General features: G+C 44.6%; 3 protein-coding genes across 3 annotated transcripts in view; 1 reads left to right on the top strand and 2 right to left on the bottom strand.

The window, feature by feature from the left end:
- GPBP1L1 (GC-rich promoter binding protein 1 like 1) overlaps positions 1–6,833 on the bottom strand; it is a 32,375-nt gene extending 25,542 nt beyond the window's left edge. Inside the window, exon 1 of the mRNA XM_066555831.1 lies at positions 6,728–6,833. The gene's annotated coding sequence lies outside the window, so the exon portion shown is untranslated. The remainder of the gene's footprint in view (positions 1–6,727) is intronic.
- Positions 6,834–7,356: 523 nt separating this feature from the next.
- TMEM69 (transmembrane protein 69) lies at positions 7,357–11,125 on the top strand. The gene is made up of 3 exons (XM_066555730.1): positions 7,357–7,583; positions 8,025–8,087; positions 8,716–11,125. Exons 2-3 carry the CDS (start codon positions 8,043–8,045, stop codon positions 9,433–9,435), a joined length of 765 nt encoding a protein of 254 aa, XP_066411827.1. The 5' UTR covers positions 7,357–7,583; positions 8,025–8,042; the 3' UTR covers positions 9,436–11,125.
- Positions 11,126–11,746: 621 nt separating this feature from the next.
- On the bottom strand, positions 11,747–19,032 carry IPP (intracisternal A particle-promoted polypeptide). The gene is made up of 8 exons (XM_066555553.1): positions 18,708–19,032; positions 18,193–18,624; positions 17,700–17,855; positions 16,642–16,809; positions 15,699–15,836; positions 15,239–15,361; positions 14,325–14,545; positions 11,747–13,483 (listed from the first exon to the last, which is right to left on the bottom strand). The coding sequence occupies exons 1-8, from the start codon at positions 19,009–19,011 to the stop codon at positions 13,259–13,261; spliced, it is 1,767 nt and encodes a 588-aa protein (XP_066411650.1). The 5' UTR covers positions 19,012–19,032; the 3' UTR covers positions 11,747–13,258.
- Between the last annotated feature and the right edge of the window lie 394 nt (positions 19,033–19,426).

Genomic DNA, 19,426 nt, shown 5'->3' with positions numbered 1-19,426 from the left:
TTAAGTAAGTAGCTCTCCAGCACCTTAAAAAAAATGGAATGGGTATTTCCCACTAAGGGTATTTTATAAACCAGTATTTTACCAGGGTTATTATTGCTACTGTAGCACATTTACATTTAAATATATTCTGTTTGGAGTGGAGAAAAACACATTTCCTATGAAAAGAGCTTCAAATGCAACCAGACTATTTATCAAATATTTGTGTCAAGGCAAGAGAGACTACAAATCAAGTAGAGGGAAGCACAGATCTGCATTCCAGATGAAGGATAAGCAAGTAGAAGGCATGTCATTTGCAAAGAGGAAGAAGAATTGAAAGTCAACAAAACAGAGGACATTCAGAAATAAGAGACCATTCTCCTAACCAGTACTGGACTAATTCTGACCCTCAATACCATTGCCTGGTCCTACAAGACCAGTACTACAAACTGGGAAGGGAGGTACATTCCAGTTACAGGTACTTCCCCTAAAGTACCTTGACAACCTGCCAAGACTGAGGGACAGCTCATACCTCTGCCCCTCCCTGCATCTGGATTATTTCCAAACCCTTGTACATCAAGACCAGGACAATATGATCAAACTCCACATTTATTTGTCTGTAACTAGGACATGAGAAAGACATGTTCACTCAGCACTTTTCAGCGTGTGTACAACACCTGCATTACAGTTTGTAAAGTTTACATTGTCTGCAATGGTTTTTATTTCACTGGTTTAACATTTTCAGCACTTTCTCTGATTGAGAAAGTATTAACAAACATCAATGCAGAAAAGTCACTGAACACAATGATGTTTAAAACAACTAAAAAATAAATTGCAAAAATTATATCTATATAGTTTGGTCTTGGCTTAAAAAAAAGGGGGGGGGAAGTGAGCTCTAGTCCTGTGATCTAATGATTTGCTGCAGCTGGGACATATATCCTCTTTGCACATTCACAGTGCTTTCCTGGAGTTCTCTCTATGATCTAGTCCATGAAACTGAGTTAAAATAAAGCAAGGAGTTATGGACAAAATGTTGTCCAGCTGGTTTGGGCTTTGTCTTTAGATCTTGAAGAGAATTATTGTGCTGTTATTCTCCAGGTAATCTATGCAGGCCAAGACTAAAACACTGTCATCCTTTTATCTTAGTGCCCTACAATAAATTAAGGAATACAAGCAAAACATCTCGGGGGCAGGGGGGAGATCTTCATATATTGCATGGTTAAGGACCTTTTCCAGAGATTTAAAAGAATTTAGCTCTACCCTCGTCCATCAGATATCTTTGAAAGTCAACTAAGTAATGCTCCCTGCTTCACCAATTTGTACAGTGATCTTCAGCCTGCAGAGGTCAAAAAATTAATCCTAAAATGTCTCATGAAGTATCAGAGAAACAAGTTTGTTATCAGCAGACTGGAATTCATTATGCAGCTATATGTACCCCTACTGGGATATTTTTTTTGGAAGGTGTAAATGAAACCAGATTAGCACACCAGCATTCTCCAGGGTATCCCTACAATCTGTTTTGGTTATTTCTATGGCTTGAAAGCCTATCCCTGCATCTAATGCCTCACCTGAACATATTCTGCTGCAATTTCAACTCATAACTGCTTGTTTTATTCGTGATGGATGTGGAAAACTGACTAAACTCTCCTTGCAGATACCTTTTAAGAAATATTTTCTTCAGACCAAAACTTCAGTATTCCCTGACTGAAAGGCAACTTTAGCAGGTGTTGTTCTGGGGGAAGTCCCACGGACCACCCTGTATCCCAGCACTGTTTGGCAGCAGAAAAAGGATCTACTATCATATTCTGGGATCAAATATAGCCATGCTTTTTTTAAAAACAACCAACCAAACAACCCACCTTCAACCAGTCAAATTTTACTGGCAAAGATCAAGATTTCAAGTTCAAAGCATCAATGATGAAAAAACTGACATGACCCACCTACCAAGTGTGACAGCTCACAGGCAGTGACAGGATGTTGGAACTGCCTCCCAGTTATACCTGCAGGTAACTTTTTTAATCTGCTTTATATATCACCTGCTTATGTCTGATGAAATGATGTATAAAACCATTGGAGAGCTAACCAATCCATTTTTCCCAATCCCTAATTATGGTTTCTCTCTTTCAGACTTCATTATTTTCTTTACAAATCTTGTTACACAGCCATAACTTTCTCAAATATCACATTATCCCAAACTGAACAAGATAGCTCCAGCTGAAGACCTACCCCTTCTCAGCAGAATGGAGAAACTGCTTCATTGCCTTATTTAAAATGCTTCTGTATGTTCCAGTATGACAAATGAATTTTCATGACAGTGATGCTGCTGAGTCATGATAATTTAGGAACCATTACAACCCCCAGGATACTCCCCCACAGAACTGCTTCCCTACCAGCTGCTACTTGTCTGTGTAGGCAATATACCAAAACACAGTAATTTGAACCCATCTACACCAAAATGGCTGAATCCAAAGCTATTGTTTCCAGATCATTTATTGAATTTGTTAGGATCACATTATCTGTGTGTTCAGTAAGAACATTATTGCAATATAGGGAAGTGAAACCACCAAAAAGTACAGGACACAGGACAGACTCCCTGATGTGAACACTCTTCCCTTGGACATACCCAAGTCTTGCCTTTTTTCTAGATGTTGTGGGAAAAATGCTCCTCAATGCTTCAGCATTCTGGAACTTTTCCCACCCCCATGGGCTATCAGCTCCCTAAACACTAGAGGATACATTCCAGAAGGCCCAGTCAACCTGAAGACATTGAAGTTATCATTAACCCATTTCTCTACTTTTAACTGGAGTTCAAAGTAGACGAAAAACAGTTTCTCCAAACTAACAGTCAAGACCGTAACACATTCAATATTTTCAGGATGAGGGATCCTTGCTGAGTTTTTTAAGATTAACATCAAAGGTCTTTTCAGATCATCTCACGTGAGTCCTGATTAATCCCTTGATGATGGATGACTCATTGTAACACAATGGCAAAACACTCCTCTCTGCTGAAAGGCTGGAGCCTGTTGTAATCTTAACCATACACCTTCACCAGTAACTTTGTGAATACCAATAATTTCTGTGCCCAGAATAATACCATGTACCTCCCTGGCAGACTCAGTCCTTTATTTACAAGTTAATTGTTCATCACAAACTGAAGATGACAAAATTCCAAGAGAGTGTCACTCATTGCCACATACTCTGTATGTTATAAATATGCTATGGGGAGGGGGTTACACAGATATCCAGAACCTAAAAGAGACACCAAAAATAAAACTTAAATTAAAATGTCTAATTTCTTCCTGTATTGAAAAAAGGGATTCTTAAAACCAAGGACATTTAGACAATATTTTCCACATACTTTCTTATCAAGTGCCACTAACACCACACCACAGAGCTGTGATCCTCCTTCCAGTGTGGAGGATAAAACTATGCAAAACACCAAACTGGAAACGATCACAAGATTCAAGGAGAAAACAAATCAACACTGGCATTTTTGCTAGGATGTCTGTAAGTCCTAGAACTTCAGTTGCTCCTGGCGAACTCCCTAATGTACAACAGTCCCTGAGGCACAAGGTCACATGCTGTAAAATATTTCTTTCTGAGCATCATTTATTGCAGAAAACCTCAGTCATGTTTGGCTGCACTGGTTCAAAGCATTTTTGTTAAGCCAGACCTTGGAAGTGCAACTATTTTAGATTAGTCATATTATAGAACTGCATACACCAACACTTTGTAAAACTGTTTGCTGTTTAATAATAGAAAGGTCTAAGTAGTATCAAGTGTGAAAATTCTTCTCCCGACTTTCAAAGACCAGCTAGAGAAGGAGTTGCACACTTCAATCAAGAATTTCCAGTTTGGAGTGATACAGCCTGATCACTAATATGTATGATCAATTAAGCCAAAACACTTCCCTCCCTGCCTGATGTCACGCTCACAGCCCTGTCTAACCTAGAACTTCTAGGTCTGCCCAGTGTTTGCACATACATGTACAGACAGGGCAGTGGACACTTGGCCACTATCAATCTCTACCTAAATCCACTCCCAAAACCATAGATTTATCTTCTGACCATACAGTAACTCATTAAAGTTTGGCACATTTTCACAGGAACATATAAAGTTACAGTACACAAATTAAACAACATCCTGGCTTTCATGAAGTACTCTGAGCAGGACCATGTTTCTGCCAACTTCACTGCTTTTCATCAAATCTGACGAGCAAAGAGAACATGGACTTAAATTCCTCTTGCTGAAACAAAAGCCACATGATTTAGTTGGCATCCTGGTCACTACGTAAGTGGCAGTAAAATGTCTACTTACATTGCTGAATTTGCAGAACCAAAACTAAACCCCTCCTGCCTCTACAAATAAATTAACACAAAACTTAAAAATCCCAGACAAACTTCCTGGTACACACACTACCTCATCAAGTGCAAAATCCAGTGAGTATGACCTGTCCCTGGATAAGCTAGAGCAACAGTCACCCCCTGGTTTCTATGGAGCTGTGAGGAAAAGCTCTGTCCATGCAAGCACAGCCAGCACTCCACAGGAGAGAGGTGCTTTAAAGCTTCAGCTCTACTGAACAGAGTCAGCCCTTTTCCAAATCTCTTCGTACAGACAAACAAACAAAGCACACCCTGGAGTACACTTCACAGCTAAGTCAATTCAGCAGTTACACAACTAACTTCAAACAACTCGTAACACTGGGGGGGAAAAAGGTAACTTTAACTCCTGAGCCAATAGTTTTTCTTCACTTTGTAAAGGCAAGAACTACATTATCTGACATCCCACACTCCTGAAAAAATTCACAGATCTAACCACAGCATTTTTGTATTAAAATAAGGATCCCACAACTCCTGAAACACTGTTTCCATTTAATGAAAATGCTAGTGAATATTATTTTTCCTGTAGTGACTTAATTTCCTAATTTAAAACAGGAATGTCAAGATTCAGTGACACCATGCATCAGTCACATATGTGAGACAAGGTGACCATACCCTGTAAATATTCTCAAAGTAGAGATTTTTTCCTAACATTCAGAAAGTATGCACTTCCATTTGATTTGTTGTACTTCACATCTGCATTCTGCTCCTCATATTTCTGAGATACTGCAGAAAAAGCAGGATTTGTGGTTTTTTTAAAATGCCATCTGTTCCCTGCATATTTTCACTTTAGGTCCTTGTATGATATCTGCAATGGAAACTTCTGTGTCATATAGGATTAAGGCTATAAACCAGATGAATATAAAATGCAGAGGGCTGCTGCACTTCCCTACAAACAGCTGTAAAAAAACCCCAACGCCATAAGGAAGTACCACCTGAAGCCTTTCTATTCCAAATACAAAACTTTTAATAAGTTCTTCTTAAAGGGACTTTCCTCCAGAAATGAAGTGAAAGAGTGTAAGAGGAAAAGCTGCTTCAAGAATTTGGGAATTTTATTTGTTCCTACCACTGCTCTACACCTGTTTCCTTCCTGAGTCAGAAACTGGAAGTTTCAGATACCGGTCTCCAAATGGATAAGCTTTAAGGGGAACCTTTCACTGAAATACCAGCCATCTTCATTCATGAACTAACATTTGCATAAGCTTTTTTCATAACCACCTAATATTTTTATAGAAGCAATGTCAACTCTACAGTAAACTCAGCTTTGATGGCGCTCCAATTATCTCAGCTGTTATCTCCATTCCCCTCTTTGCTATTTCCACACTTTGCTCAGGCACTTGCAACGTTTCAGAGTATTATCAACATTACTAACGCTTGTGTCACTCACAGCTCGGGGGCGGGGAAAGGCAGGCTGACCTACCTGGTCATGTTAATATAAAAAGATTTTTAAGCAACACTCTTAAACCATTCCACCATTACTTGTAAGAATTTAAATAGCTACTGTTCCTCTAAAGCTGTTTAAAAACTCGTAACTTGTGCAGACACCTACTGACTGCTCTAAAATCGTTCCAAAACAGCTCGTTACTAAGCCGAACTGAATTAAAAGTCCTAAATGGATATTGGAAACGCCAAGCGCTTTCCGAGCAAGTCCAGCCCCAGCCCTTTAAGTCAAACCACACAAGACCTTAGGCCAAGGGGGCATCAAGCACACCGGACACACGGAAATAACTTTGACGCCCGAAAGAGCCGCCCCACGCTCGGCCCGGTCACCGTTTCCCTCCGAGCAGACACCGAGCGGCACCTGACAAGTTTCCCAGCCCCGCTGGCAGCGGGCACAGCGAGCCGAGCCCCGGCTGCCCGCAGCCCACGTGTCACTGCCGGGCGCCGACCGCCCCTTCCCGCCGGGGGCAGCCGGGAAGCGCGGCCCGGGAGGAGCCGAAGGGGAACGGCCGGGCCGCCCGGTTTCGTTTCCAGCCTACAGCGGGATCGCCCCTGCCCGGCCCTCGGGACTCACCCGCCGCCCCCCCACGGACGGCCCCATGACAGGAGCTCAGCTCCGGCAGTGTCAGCGCTACGAACTTCCCGGCTGAACAGGAAACAATAACCCGCAGAGCCCCGGCCCCGCCGCCCACCCCGGCCCGGCCCTGCCCGCGGGGACCTCGCGCTGCCCCCCCACGGAGCCGCCCCGGCCGCGGGACCGAGCGCGGGGGGGGGGGCCCGGCCTGGCGGGAGGCCGCTCCCGGGCCGCACCGAGCCCGCGGTGCCGCGGGGGGCGGCGGGGCGGGCCTGGGGGCGGCAGGGGCCGGGTGAAAACGCGGGGGACGCGGGGGGCGCTGGGGGGGCGGAGGGGGCGGCGCGGGGGCCGCACTCACCGGGCGGGCCCTGGCGCGGCTCCGGCGGCCCCACAACCATAACAAAGCTCTGCCCAAAATGGCCGCCCAGCCCTGCCCGGCCGGGGGCCGGAGGGGGCGGGGCCCGCGCGCGCGCGGGGCGGGGCCGAGCACGCGGAAGGAACACGCCCCCCCGGCTCCCCCCCCTGCCTCCGCCCCGGCCCCCGCGCCTCCCGCCCCACCAATCAGAGGTGGCGGCGCGTACCGCCCCCGTCACCGCCTGTCGGAAGCAGCCGCGGACTACGAGTCCCAGAAGAGCACTCGCCATCTCCGCCGTGCAGACAGGCGAGCAACGCGCCGCAGGGCGGTTTGGGATTCGTAGTCCGCCTGCGGAAGGCTTGCCCGATGCGGTGATGCCGGAAGCCACAAGGCAGGAATGGCCGCACTGCTCCCCAGGAGAGGTTCTGTCCCACAGGCAGGAGAGGAGCGTGTCGTTCCTCTGCCACACCAACCGCGGCCCTCGGGCTGAGAGTGACCGGCACTGCTGCCCCCCGTATCGGCTCGGTGGGCCTTCGGCGGCCCGGAGGAACACGATGGGCCGCGCCGGTTCCCGCCCGGACCGGTAGCGCTAAGCACCGGGCGCCGGCGGAGCGCTTATGGGAGCACCGGAAGCCGCCACAGCTGGCGGGTCCGGGGCGCTGGCAGCGCCTGGTGCGTGAGTCCTGCCCGGTCCCCGGTGGGCAGGGCGGCCCCTCCTCCCTCTGGAAGATCCATATATTGTCCGCTTTCTTCGCCCTCTGGCAGGGCAGTTTGGCTGCCGGAGCCGCCCTTCTCTCCCGGCGCAGCAGGACCGGGAACTGCGGAGCCAAATCCAGGGCGAGCCGCCCACGTTCCCCCGGTGAGTGTCGTACCCCTCAGGGAGCTCACCTGCAGCTTGCATGGGATGGGTTTTCTCCTCCTTTTTTTATTAATGGTCGCTTTTCACGCGCAGGAGGAAATGCTCCTTTATAAGCTTTGTGAAGGCATTTATCCGTAGAAGAGGGAATGATCCATGAACGGGTAGTCATCACCCGTCCCCTGATATTCAGTTTTTAAAGTAGAAATTGTTCTTGAAACAGTTAATACAACTTTAGAATTTCAGTTCATAGAGCTGCTTGAAACGAAGTATTCTGCACTGAGCAAGTACTGATTGAATAGATATGTAATATACATATTTCTTTAAATATATACCTGTAAGACTCTTGTATTTGATAAATGTAGACTGTGACTGAACTTTAACCATCAGACCAACTCAATGATTCATTAATTTCAGACCTTTTTCTGAATTTTTCTGTTTTAGGGCATTGAGAAAACAAACATGTTTCCTCTCATACAACGATGCTGCTTCAACACACCTTTCAAAGTAAGTTACTGAAGGCTTTTTTTGATGATTTTATTTAAAATAAAATAGCAAAAGATAGGACTGCAGCTTTGGAAAAAAGGTGGCTTCCAAGTTGGAGTGTATCACTCAGCTTTTCTGGAATAGTTCATCGTTTCTACAACACTTTTAGGCAAAGCTATTTCTTTTATAAAATAGCTTTGCTTTTTGAGATTTAGCTCAGTTTTAGAATAGCTTTTTGAGATTTATTGTCTCAATGTATTTTTTTCCTATCACTTCTTGATGGGAGTAGTGAGGGGACAGTAGTTGATTTCTGGGGTGACCTTATCCTGCTTCTATACGAAACTACTTTATATTTTACTCTGAAAAGGACTGATATAACTTCAAAGTGCCTAGAGAATGTGTGGGGAGGGATAGGTGGGCACTGAGTAAGTTTTGCTTGTGCACTCTGGAGAGCCCAGTTGCTCTTCATCAGCTGCATTGGGTGCCTTCATTAGTTTGGTTAAAACCACTTGAAATTCAAAAGCAAAGACAGCTGTGGTGTGACCTGAGCTGGGAAACCACTTGGTACAATATTCAGGAGGTCGTTTAGGTACCTGCAGGTCTGTAAGCCTGCACTGTGCAGTGTTGAGAACAAGTTTTGTGCTTGCAGCTGCAGAAGTTACCTGGTGCCAGTGTGCTGCTCCGTGGCAGGAACAAGAGAAGCTGCTCCTCCTTAGCCCTCCTCCAGCTGCAGAGGGATGCACGGCCTCTCTGTACACCTCTGAGCCTCCAACCAGCAGCAGTTTGCATAGCCCAGCTCCGGCCTTTCCACACCTCTCTCCCTGTCTCCAAGAAGAAAACCCCTGCAGAATCTGAGGAACAATCACAGGAGAGCCCGGGATCACTGAAGGACTGTCCCAAGCCAGCCCTTTACTTGAGCCTGGGGGGGCTGATTCCCTTTGTGGCCGTGCCGCTGGCCATGGCCTCACAGGGCTCCTACTGCCCAGAGCTGGCCTTTGCTCAGGTCACCTATGGAGCTGCCACAGCCTCCTTCCTGGGGGGCGTGAGGTGGGGCTTTGCCCTCCCAGAAAACAGCCCGGCCAAGCCAGACTGGCTGAACCTGGCCAACGGCACAGTTCCTGCTCTGCTTGCCTGCCAAGCCTTGCTTTTCAAAGATGTCACTCAGGGAGCGCTCATGCTCACGGTGGCCTTAGGGATAGCGCTGCATTATGACATTTCCCTTCTTCCTACTTACCCCAGGTGGTTCAAAGTACTGAGGGTAGTGGGAACAGTGGTGATGATATCATCCCTGTTGGCCACTGTAGCACTGAAAGCTTTCTTAGAAGGGGAGCAAAGTGATGACAGAAAAAAACAGCAGAACACAAATTAATAAATCTGTAAGGAAAAGCTATTATCTCCTAATAAGGTATTTGTATGGAGTTCCAGGAGAAATAAAGACTGATTTGTGCTTAGAAGTCGTATGATGGCAAGGATCAAGATGCTTATTCTTGAAGCAAAATGATTTTCCAACTGATTTTGAAGCTAGTTCAGGAGGGAAGTATTCTAAATAGCAATTACTTCCAAGGCAAGCACGAGTCTGTCCTTATCTGTAGAATAAAGAATCACTCTTGAATGGGATGTTGCTGCTGTAGGAATTTAGAATGGAGATTCAAAATGACATGGGTATGAATTACTCCGTGCTGAACTATGAAAGCATCTGGTTTGACTGTAATGTGTGATCATGTTCTGAGCTAGGGAAAACAGTAACAAGAAAGCAGTTCTAGTTTGGTGTTTAAAGAAGTAGCAGAGAACGATGCAGAAGCACATTCTACTCAGTTGCTGTGTTGTGGAGGAACAAGACTCCTATTTCACTTCTATTTTCAGAGGAGGTGCTGAAAATCACAGAATGGTTTGGGTCAGAAGGGGCCTGAAAGATCATCTCATTCCCATCCCCTGCTGTACCCAGGGACACCTTCCACGAGGTCAGGTTGCTCAAAGTCCCATCCAGCCTGGACACTTCCAGGGATGCTGTGTAAGTGCTCAGTGTGATGTCAGGTAAGAAAGGACAGGTGAGGTTTATTTGCAGTGGCAAGCCAAGGTCAGCACTCACCTGAAATGTGTCATTCAGCTGCTGTGCTGGAGTGGGAAAAAGCTGAACAGGAAGCTTTGTATGGTTGACAAGGTGCCACAGGAGAAGGAAGGCCAAATTCCTGCTCAAGCTTACTGAAATTAAAAAGGTTATTTGGGCTACCTGTTCTAGGTTTTGTTTGGATTTAGGACTGCCTGGCAAAGGAAGCTGTGTGCAACACAGCCATAAAGATCTGCCATTCTCCTAAATTAGAGGACTGTTAACTTATGCTGTGACACAAGGACTCAAGTGCTGGCACTAAGGGATCAGATAATGGGACTGAAAGTAGTTTCTCCCTCTTAAGAATCTGTACATTTGGACAGGTGCCAATGGGCTTGTAGGTAGCCTGCAAACCATCCATGATGGGTCTTTTACTGAAACCACTGCAGAAGCATATGCTCTCTGTACTGAATTCTTCCTAGCACATCATTTAGTGGAAGATATAACCTAAGTCACATGGATTTTCTTTTTTGTGTCCACTACCTCAAGAAACCTATGAAACGGGATGTGGGCATATTTCTTGTAAGCTTTTTATCAGAAGTATTTAAGTACAGTGTAAGATGCAGGAAGAAAGCTGAAAATGACATCCACATGTGGTCTTAGGACCAGATAATCCTCATAGTTCTGTTAAAGCGCTGTTCTTCATTGTTCTACACCAAATAAAGCACATGCTGTCCCTTAAAATTTGTTACCTGTTCGTTCTGCAAAGAACAGATGTTTAAGAAACCTGCCTGTCCTGGAGATGAACCATCTTGTATGATGTTGCTGAAACAGCAGCTCTGTACATCAGCCTCTCCCTTTTGCAATCTGTTAACATTTTTATATTAAAGAACATATTAAGCAATTATGTGTATTGATTGCTCTATGCTGAATTATGAAAGTACCCTATTAAACAAAATATTTCAGAGCTTTTTCAACATAAAGGAAATAAAATTGAGTTTGTGAATGAAAATGGTTTTTCTATTCCTTCTTACTTAGACATGGCATTTTTTAAGATGGATCCAGAGAAGAGTCCTGTCTTTATCTTGATTAGGTAAAAGTGGTGCTGAGGATCAGAGACCATAATCAACAAGCTTCAAAGTTTCATTCAAACACAACAGAATCAGTTACAAAACCTGGAGAAGGTAACTTCAGTCAACTGCAGATTCCCTCAAGCTCCATTAATCCAGGAAGTTTACAGGTAGGGATCAGAGGAAAACCTGTAGTTCCCAAACAAATAAAATACTGTTAAGGTAGTGTTTCTCAAACAGTTCCAAGAGGGATCCTGAATATAAAGAAGAAAGACTAAGAAATATTACCTGTAATTTCATGCTACAGAGGGCTGAAGAGAGCTGGCAAGACAGTCAGACTCCCAAGAAGTTTGAGTCATTTTACACTGAGAATACATGAGTATTTTACTGCAGAAGTGTGTTACTTCCACCACTCAAATAGTCAAAATTTATAACCAGTCTTTCCCTAGTGTTCTAGGGGAAATATGATTTCCAATAAAAAGAAAAATATTACCTATTGTATGAAAGTGGCAGTAATACAGCTAACTAAGTTATGAAAGCAACCTATTCAAGAGGCATTCCAGTCAGTTCTGAAAATACATTTTATTATGAAAAACAGTTTAAACAAGATCAAACCATTAATTCAGACACATAAGAAATTCTTTGAAGTAAAAGCACACACAAGATTATGGAACAGAGAGACTCTCAATCATCTGGCATGTTTTAGCCCAACTCTATGTTAGATTTTAGGACCTCAATTATTAAGGTATCTGCAACACTCACCTTGGAGGATTTATCATGTAGTAATTTGTTAATTTTACACAGGGGATATTGACCTAAGCAGAATGAATGTTCCTTTGTCTATACAGTGCCAGGCTTCCTGTTTTGTGACATTCCAGTTGTGGTTTGGTGATCCAGAATAACACTGTCTATCAAAATTCAAGCAGCCTCACTTCAGACTCCATCCAAATCATCCACAGCTGCACTGAAAATGCAGCCACAGTGTGCAAAAAACCAACTTGAATCTAGAAATAACTCCAAACTCTTTGTAGTATTGTTTTACTAAGTGTGTCTGAGCTAAATACAAACTCCTTAAGAACACACTGATATCATCAGTTCAATGCTAAATGCAGCTAATTCTATCACAGAAAGCTCCATTGGCTCAAATTTGGATGAGGCAGGATACAAGCTGTAGTGAAGGTGAAGGAATGTGTCTTGTAGAACAGCAAGTATTCAATACCAAGTCTCAGCATGTGTCACACAGGGTAAAACCACATTTGACTATGGGGAAAAAATATGGGGGCAAAAGCCTTTCCCTTTGTTTTTATATTAAGAGCAGTCCTAAACAGAACAGCCAATCTAATGCATTTGCATTTAAATTTCACTAGAACTTACACAAAAAGGAGCTCTACTGGCATCACTGACACCACTGAGAGGAAAAGCCAGTGCTGAAGGGGAATGGCATTATTAGAACTGTGAGGACAACCTTCCAGAATAGGAAATTCTCATCTACTCACCATTCAAATTTGTGGAGTGGCCAGAAAGTAAATATCCAATTCATATTTAATGCCCACCATGTTCAGCAACAGAAAAGAGGCTTAAATGCATCAAGGTCATAAGTAGAGGCACCAAGTCCTTCCTGTGTGTTATCTTCTCTTCCCTGTTTTCTGCCAGAAAAAGAACTAATGCCATCCAAATCGCCCATCTGAACTTACCTACAGGTAACTCCTTGCTGTTGACAGTAACCCACTTCCAGGCTGCAAGTCTTGCTAATGTGCCAGCTCAGTAACAACCTGATTAATGTCTCTTCATGTGTTGGAATTATTTCTTCAGATTTTCCAGGGCAAATTCCCCATTTATTTCAGTGAGCTTAATCCAGTTCTAAGAGGCATTCCTACTTTTAACAGAATACTTCCTGAGACAGACACTGGATAAGCCAATTTACATTGAAGGGCTTTTCCTTTTGCTCAGGAAAATCCCTCTGATCTAATTCTCCACTGAAGCTCCTGTGTTGAAAGAGGTTTCTGGCCAAGGAAACAGGAAATCTGAGGAGACATAATTGACTCATTCTTTGAATGAGTTTTGTCCTTTGTGTTTTACAGCACAGCTACACCTCCTTCACAGCGGCTGGTGATCATGTTGGCAATTTCAGTCCAGCTGTCCATGTGAGGGTTATAAACTTCAACAGAGTCAGAGGTTACTGGAGCAGCAAAATCAGGACTGGGAGCTCTGCCTCCTGAGGCATAGAGAAGTCCATTCACAGCCACAACACAAACACCAGCTCTTGGGATCTTCATCGATGCAACTTCAACCCACTTTTCCTAACAAAAAGGTGAAAGATGAAGAAGTAGCTTTAAGACAAGCCCTGATTCTGCTAAAGTAACTTTTAAAGCTTAAAGACTGAAACATATACAAAGAACATTGTGTATACACTTCACAGGCTTACATGTGGTATGTGTACAGTATGCAGAGGATTACCAAGACAGGAATGACAACACTTTCACAAAGTGGTGGTCCAAATTGTGGTAATCTCTAACGAGCAGATCCCATACTGTCTGCACACAACACCCCTCCCTTTCTTCAGTCACTGCAAGATGCAGTCAGTCTCTAAAATAGAGCATGGTACAGTTTGAGGTGGGGGAAACAGGAAAACTAGATTCAATTTGACAAGCAAAACAGATGGCACATGGGATTATGTTCTGCTCTGTTCTTGAGAGTAGCTACTCTTCCAAAGAGCATCATAAAAACATGAGCAATATCAGTCTAGTTATCTTCTAGTTGTGCTGAAATACCACTACATTTTGATGCAGAAGAAGATCCTCAAATTTTGCAATAAAAGGTAACGCTTACCTTTACAATGAGTTTTTTCTCTCTATTCAGATTATTGAGCTTTCTACTGCAGAGGGGGAATCTATCCTCTCATCTTAACCCTAAGAAATATTTACCAAACTACAGTATATCTGTGCATAGTTAAACTATGACAACTACTTAGGACAGACCCTGAGATCACCAAAGCTTTGTTTCACGCAAGATACCCAGCCAGTAGTGAAAAGGAAATGGAATTTCCAGCTTTTTCTTTTTAAAGAAAGGAAGCAGGCTCTATAGCGTCTTACACAAAGCTGATGCAATCTACATTTATGAAAAGAAGGGACTCTGCCCTACCTCTTCGAATGAGTATCTTTCTACACTAGCAAGTGCATCCTGGGATTCATTCCAGCCTCCCACAGCATAGATACAATCGTTGAGAGCAGCTACACCAAGATAGGCTCTTCGGGTGCCCATCGGAGCGAGCTCAGACCAGCGTTTGGAGATGGGGTCGTAGACTTCAACAGAACGCAGCTCTACTCCTTCACTGCTGATACCACCAATGACATAAATCAAACCTGCAGAAACAGAGCTTCTCCTCTTTTAGGCTTCATAATACAGACAGAAAATTACTGTCACAACACAAGTTTCAGCCTGACATTAAGATAGTTAAAGAATGTCAGAGAATCCTCCTTTTGCTCAGTAGTTGAATACATAAAGCTTTTGCATGAGCAGCTTGAGGCTTGAGCACTAGAAGCTCTGAGGAAAGCCAAAATTAATTAATTAAATTAATTAATTTAAAAAATTAATTAAGTGCAGGGGAAGATTCATTCAGAAGGTTGCAACTCCTGACCTGGCCAGCATCAAATACTTGGTAAGCACATTTATTGGTCAAGTATTTAGACATATCTGTCTTAAAATAACCTGCAGCAAGTCTTCACATTGTCACAGAAAAACATGCAAACCCAAATATGGAAGGTATAGAAAAGCAGTATCAGAAAGAACAATCAACTGCAAAAAGACCAGCTGCATAACCATACTGGCAGCCATGTCTCCTGCCTTTTATCTCATGAAAAGTTTTTACAAGAGAGAACTTTATAGTCTTTGAATTCTGCAGAATTAAAAATGGAGTATTAGAGCAAAAAATAAGCAAAGCACAAGTGTGTGACTGACAGGTCAGTACAAGACAAAGGTAAGAATTAATGACTGAGACATAAAGGTTCAAAATCCACTGAGTGTTGGAACTATTTAGGGATATAAACAATATTCACCTTGCATTTCACAACACCCAAAGCAGTAACGAGGCTTAGCCATGCTTCCCACCACATCCCAACTATTCTCTTCAGGATCAAATCTTTCAATTGTGTTGCCAATCTCTGCTCCGACCCAGCCTCCTGCAAATAACAGCAAACACAGGAAGAAATTTAATGGCACAAAGTTGTGTATTAGCTGCATTTTTAGACATACAGTGGACTGTTCCAGGACAAATTCTGAAATCAGCATGCTGTCAGTCTACAATGAAAATAAATTATAACTATACAATAACTTATATAAATTATATAATAATCCACAGAGATTTAGTATATATGTTAATATTTATGGACACAGATGTTTTTCAAAACTTAAGTTTGTGATTTTGCATCACCAAGATGTAATATTAAAGATCAAATAAATCTACAAGTTGTATGAATTAACATCTTTAACTTCACCAAGAAAAACCCCACAACTTACCCAAAGCATAGATGGCCCCATAGCATGTGCACACTCCCAGTGCACAACGGGGATGGTTCATGGAAGCCACGGTCGTCCATTGCTTTGTAACAGGATCATAACATTCAGTACAGTCAAAAATCATTGAGTTGTCCTCACCTGCATAATAAAAGCAAGAAGAGTCAGGGGATATGCAATCTTTTACACTGCAGATATGGAAACATTCTTCAACTTCTTCCAGGACAGGCAACATTTGAATACAAGATTTATCTTTTGGTGAAACAGCCAACATAGCAAAAGCTTCATTTATACATAGTGATGATTATACATGAATCATCACTGGGAATCACTTTCATCAGTAGTTCCCTGAAACGTTGCTGAAAACATCATAGAGGTAAACAACCAGGGTGCTGCACGTTTTACTCCTCAGCACAACTGACTGGGTTTTCGAGACCAAAGAATGAGCTCTGCGGTGACAAAAACAGTCTACATATGCATTCTTTTGTGACGGGCTGGTAGAGTTACTCATCACATCCTTGTGCAAACAGACATAATGAGCCTTTCCAGGCAGGCAGTGCACAAGTGGTCTGTCCTGTGCTACTGCCTTTTATGCTATGGGCTTCTCCTAGACTGTAAGTGAGAAAACAAATTCCATCAGCAGTGGTACACAAAGGCTCCAGAATAGCCAACATCTCTGAGTATATCTGCAGACATCTATATGGGAACCTGTGAATAGCTACACCATGAGGCGAGAGCAGCTTAGTAAAAACTGCCAGTACAGGATCCCTAACAGGCATTCACAGAGCAGTGACAATAGAGAATCAAGGAACCCCAATTCCTTTGTTATTACACCTAAAAATTGTGTTATCCTGAGAACTGCTTAAAAGAAGAATAATTTTGAAAGCCTCCATCCATGAGTTCTCTGGCATTCATGTAAAAAAAGCAAGCTTATTTCAGCTGTTACCTCCAATGGCATAGACCATTCCTCCCACCACAGCCACGCCCAGCCCACTCCGGGCCTGGTGCAGAGAGGACACTGTGGTCCAGTAGTGGCTGAAGGTGTCAAATCGCTCCACACAGCTCAGGGCTCTGCTGTCACTCCAGCGTCCTCCCTGCAGTCGGGTGTACCCACCTGCAAAGCAAGTGGAAAGGCCAAGTAAGAGCTTCCTCTTCACCCTCATGCTCCTATTTCTAAACCATTAAAAATATTAGAGTAACAGCCATTAGCCACTTTTAGAAGGAACTGGATTTTTCCAAGTAGCTTCATTTCTCCAGCATACAAGGAAGAATGGTTGCCTTGAGGGTCATGGAAATTGTGCTGAGCTGATGCCACAACACTAAAAATATTAGAATTCATGTTTTCAGTAAAATACAAGGATCGGCCAACAGCCTTTGCTGCATAACCATACTGGCAGCCGTGTAAAAACTTTTCATGAGATAAAAGGCAGAAGACAAGAGAGAACCTTATTTTTAATTCTGCAGAATTCGAAGACTATAGAGTATTAGAACAAGAAACAAGTGAGGCACAAGTGTGTATGACTGACAGCTCAGTACAAGCTGGTGCTATTGCCCACAGAGTGAAACAAACATGTTCCCTTCCAATATAAAACTGCAGCTTTGCTGAAAACTTGGATTTTCAAGTATCCCATCATATGAACCAAAGTGTCCCGCACAGAGAAAACTTCAGCCATCAGAACAAAATGTGCAGTGAATTTGCATACACCATTCCAGCAGTGAGCCCTGGGTAAATCCTCTGCTGATTTGCAGTTTTGCACCCAAAGCAAATTATTTTTGAACAGCAAATCTGGGCTTTGAATGCCATGTCACAATGACAAGAAATGTGAATGCTGGACTCCTGCAATTCTGATCAAAGCTGCTAACATCATAACTCAGCCATGATGTAATGTTTTGGAATCATTATATATTTTGATTTTTAAAATAATTCTCGAGTATCTCCTTCATTCCTGCATTCTGAGATACTACTTCATTTGTTTTATAAGGTTCAAACAGCCACATTCTAACCTACTGCATAAAGGTACTTCCTGGCTTTCCTCCGGGGACGACCTTTAGAAGCCTGCAGAAAACTGCTGACCTTGTTCTCTTTGGGAGACTTAGAGACTTCACAATATTCTTTCAACAGAGTTTGCAGGGCCACTCGAAGACTGAAATCTGGAATACCTTCAAGAGTAACATAAGCAGAATAAGAATAAAATTAGCAGAATTGAAAAAAAATCACAGTGAAAAGTAACAAACTGTAAGCAATTCAGTTGTAGAAAACTTACTAACTCCTCCAAAAACAGCAGACAAATCAATGTTGCTTACTTTTATAAGGCGTTTTCAAAAGCATGTTTTTAAAGTAAACTGTGCTTATTTTTTTAAAATAGCGCTTGTTTGCTATAATTTTTTTTCATTCACCATGCCATTAATGTAAAGAATAGTCCATCAAAGCCCAGTAACTCTGAACAACACATAGTTTGCTCACATACGTGCATCGGATATTCCTTCTTTCACTTACTTTCTATGTATTTTAACAGCCTTTGTGCTGGTAGCAGAGGGAACCGAACAGGCTCCAGTACTTCTACGACGTATTTCTTTCTTTTCCCCACGTCCTTCAGAATCCATTGCATCGCTGCCGTGAACACCTGGTACTCGTCCTCGATGCTCAGGTCCTCGCTCCGCAGGATCTTCACGAGCTGCTCCTTGGTGAGCGCCAGGAACTCCTCCCCGCTCTGCACCTCCAGGAAGTGCGCGTGGATGTAGCTCTCGGTGAACTCCATCAAGTCGTGACAGGCGATCTGCTCGGAGAACTGGAAGAGGCCGATGCAGTTCAGCGGGTCGATCTGGCCCTTGAGGAACTCGCAGCAGAGCTCCACCACCTCGGTGAGCTGCAGCATGTCCGCGGCGACGATGAGCTCCTGGACGTTGTGCTCCGCGATGCTCACCACCCCTGCGGGCACCAAACCACAGCGGGGCCCCGCTCCAGCCTGCGGCCGCCGGGCACCCGCCCCCCGCCCCGCCGCCAGCCCTTACCTGTGTAGATGAAGTCGAGCAGCGTGTGGAAGGTGTCCGCTTCCACGCCCGCGATCCGCACCACGTCCCGCCCGGACTCCTTCATGCCGCCCGCGAACAGCGCCGCGAAGTACGGGCTGCTGGCCGCCAGCACCAGGCGGTGCACGGAGAACGCCTCCGGGCCCACTTCCAGCCGCACGTCGCAGAAGCTGTGCCCGGCGCGCAGCCGGTTGATCTGGGCCAGGAGGAGGCGAGCGTGCCGCTCGGAACTGGAGACGGAGCTGGAGGCAGAGCCGCCCTTGCCCATCCCGGCACTCGCCGCCATCGCTGCTGCGGCAGCGGCACCCCCCGGCACCGGCCTCGCGCCGCGCACGCGCACGCGCCCCGCTCCGCCCGCCCAGACGCCTGCGCGGGGGGGAAGTGAGGGGCGCTCCCCACTGAGGCGGCTCTGCCCCGACGGGGCGGGCACCGTGATGGGCGGGGCTGAGGGCGCTGTGGGGGCTCCGTGTGTTGTGAGGGCTCCGTGCGTGCCGGGGGCTCTGTGTGCCGAGCACCCTGCCCTCACGGCGGCACTGGTTCAGGTACCTCTGTTCGCTCTTTGTCTATGCGCCTGCGTGGGCACCTGGCCCCGTGAGGTTCCACAGAAATCACGGCATCAGCAAGGCTGGAAGAGACCTTTAAGATTATTCATTCCAATGGTCCACCCAGCACTGCCCCTATAACTCCTAAACTGCTAAACC

Source organism: Molothrus aeneus, chromosome 9 (genome assembly GCF_037042795.1).
Source record: "Molothrus aeneus isolate 106 chromosome 9, BPBGC_Maene_1.0, whole genome shotgun sequence".
Taxonomy (NCBI): domain Eukaryota; kingdom Metazoa; phylum Chordata; class Aves; order Passeriformes; family Icteridae; genus Molothrus; species Molothrus aeneus.
Note: the sequence above shows the minus strand (reverse complement) of the source record. Positions and strands in the feature narration are given on the sequence as shown.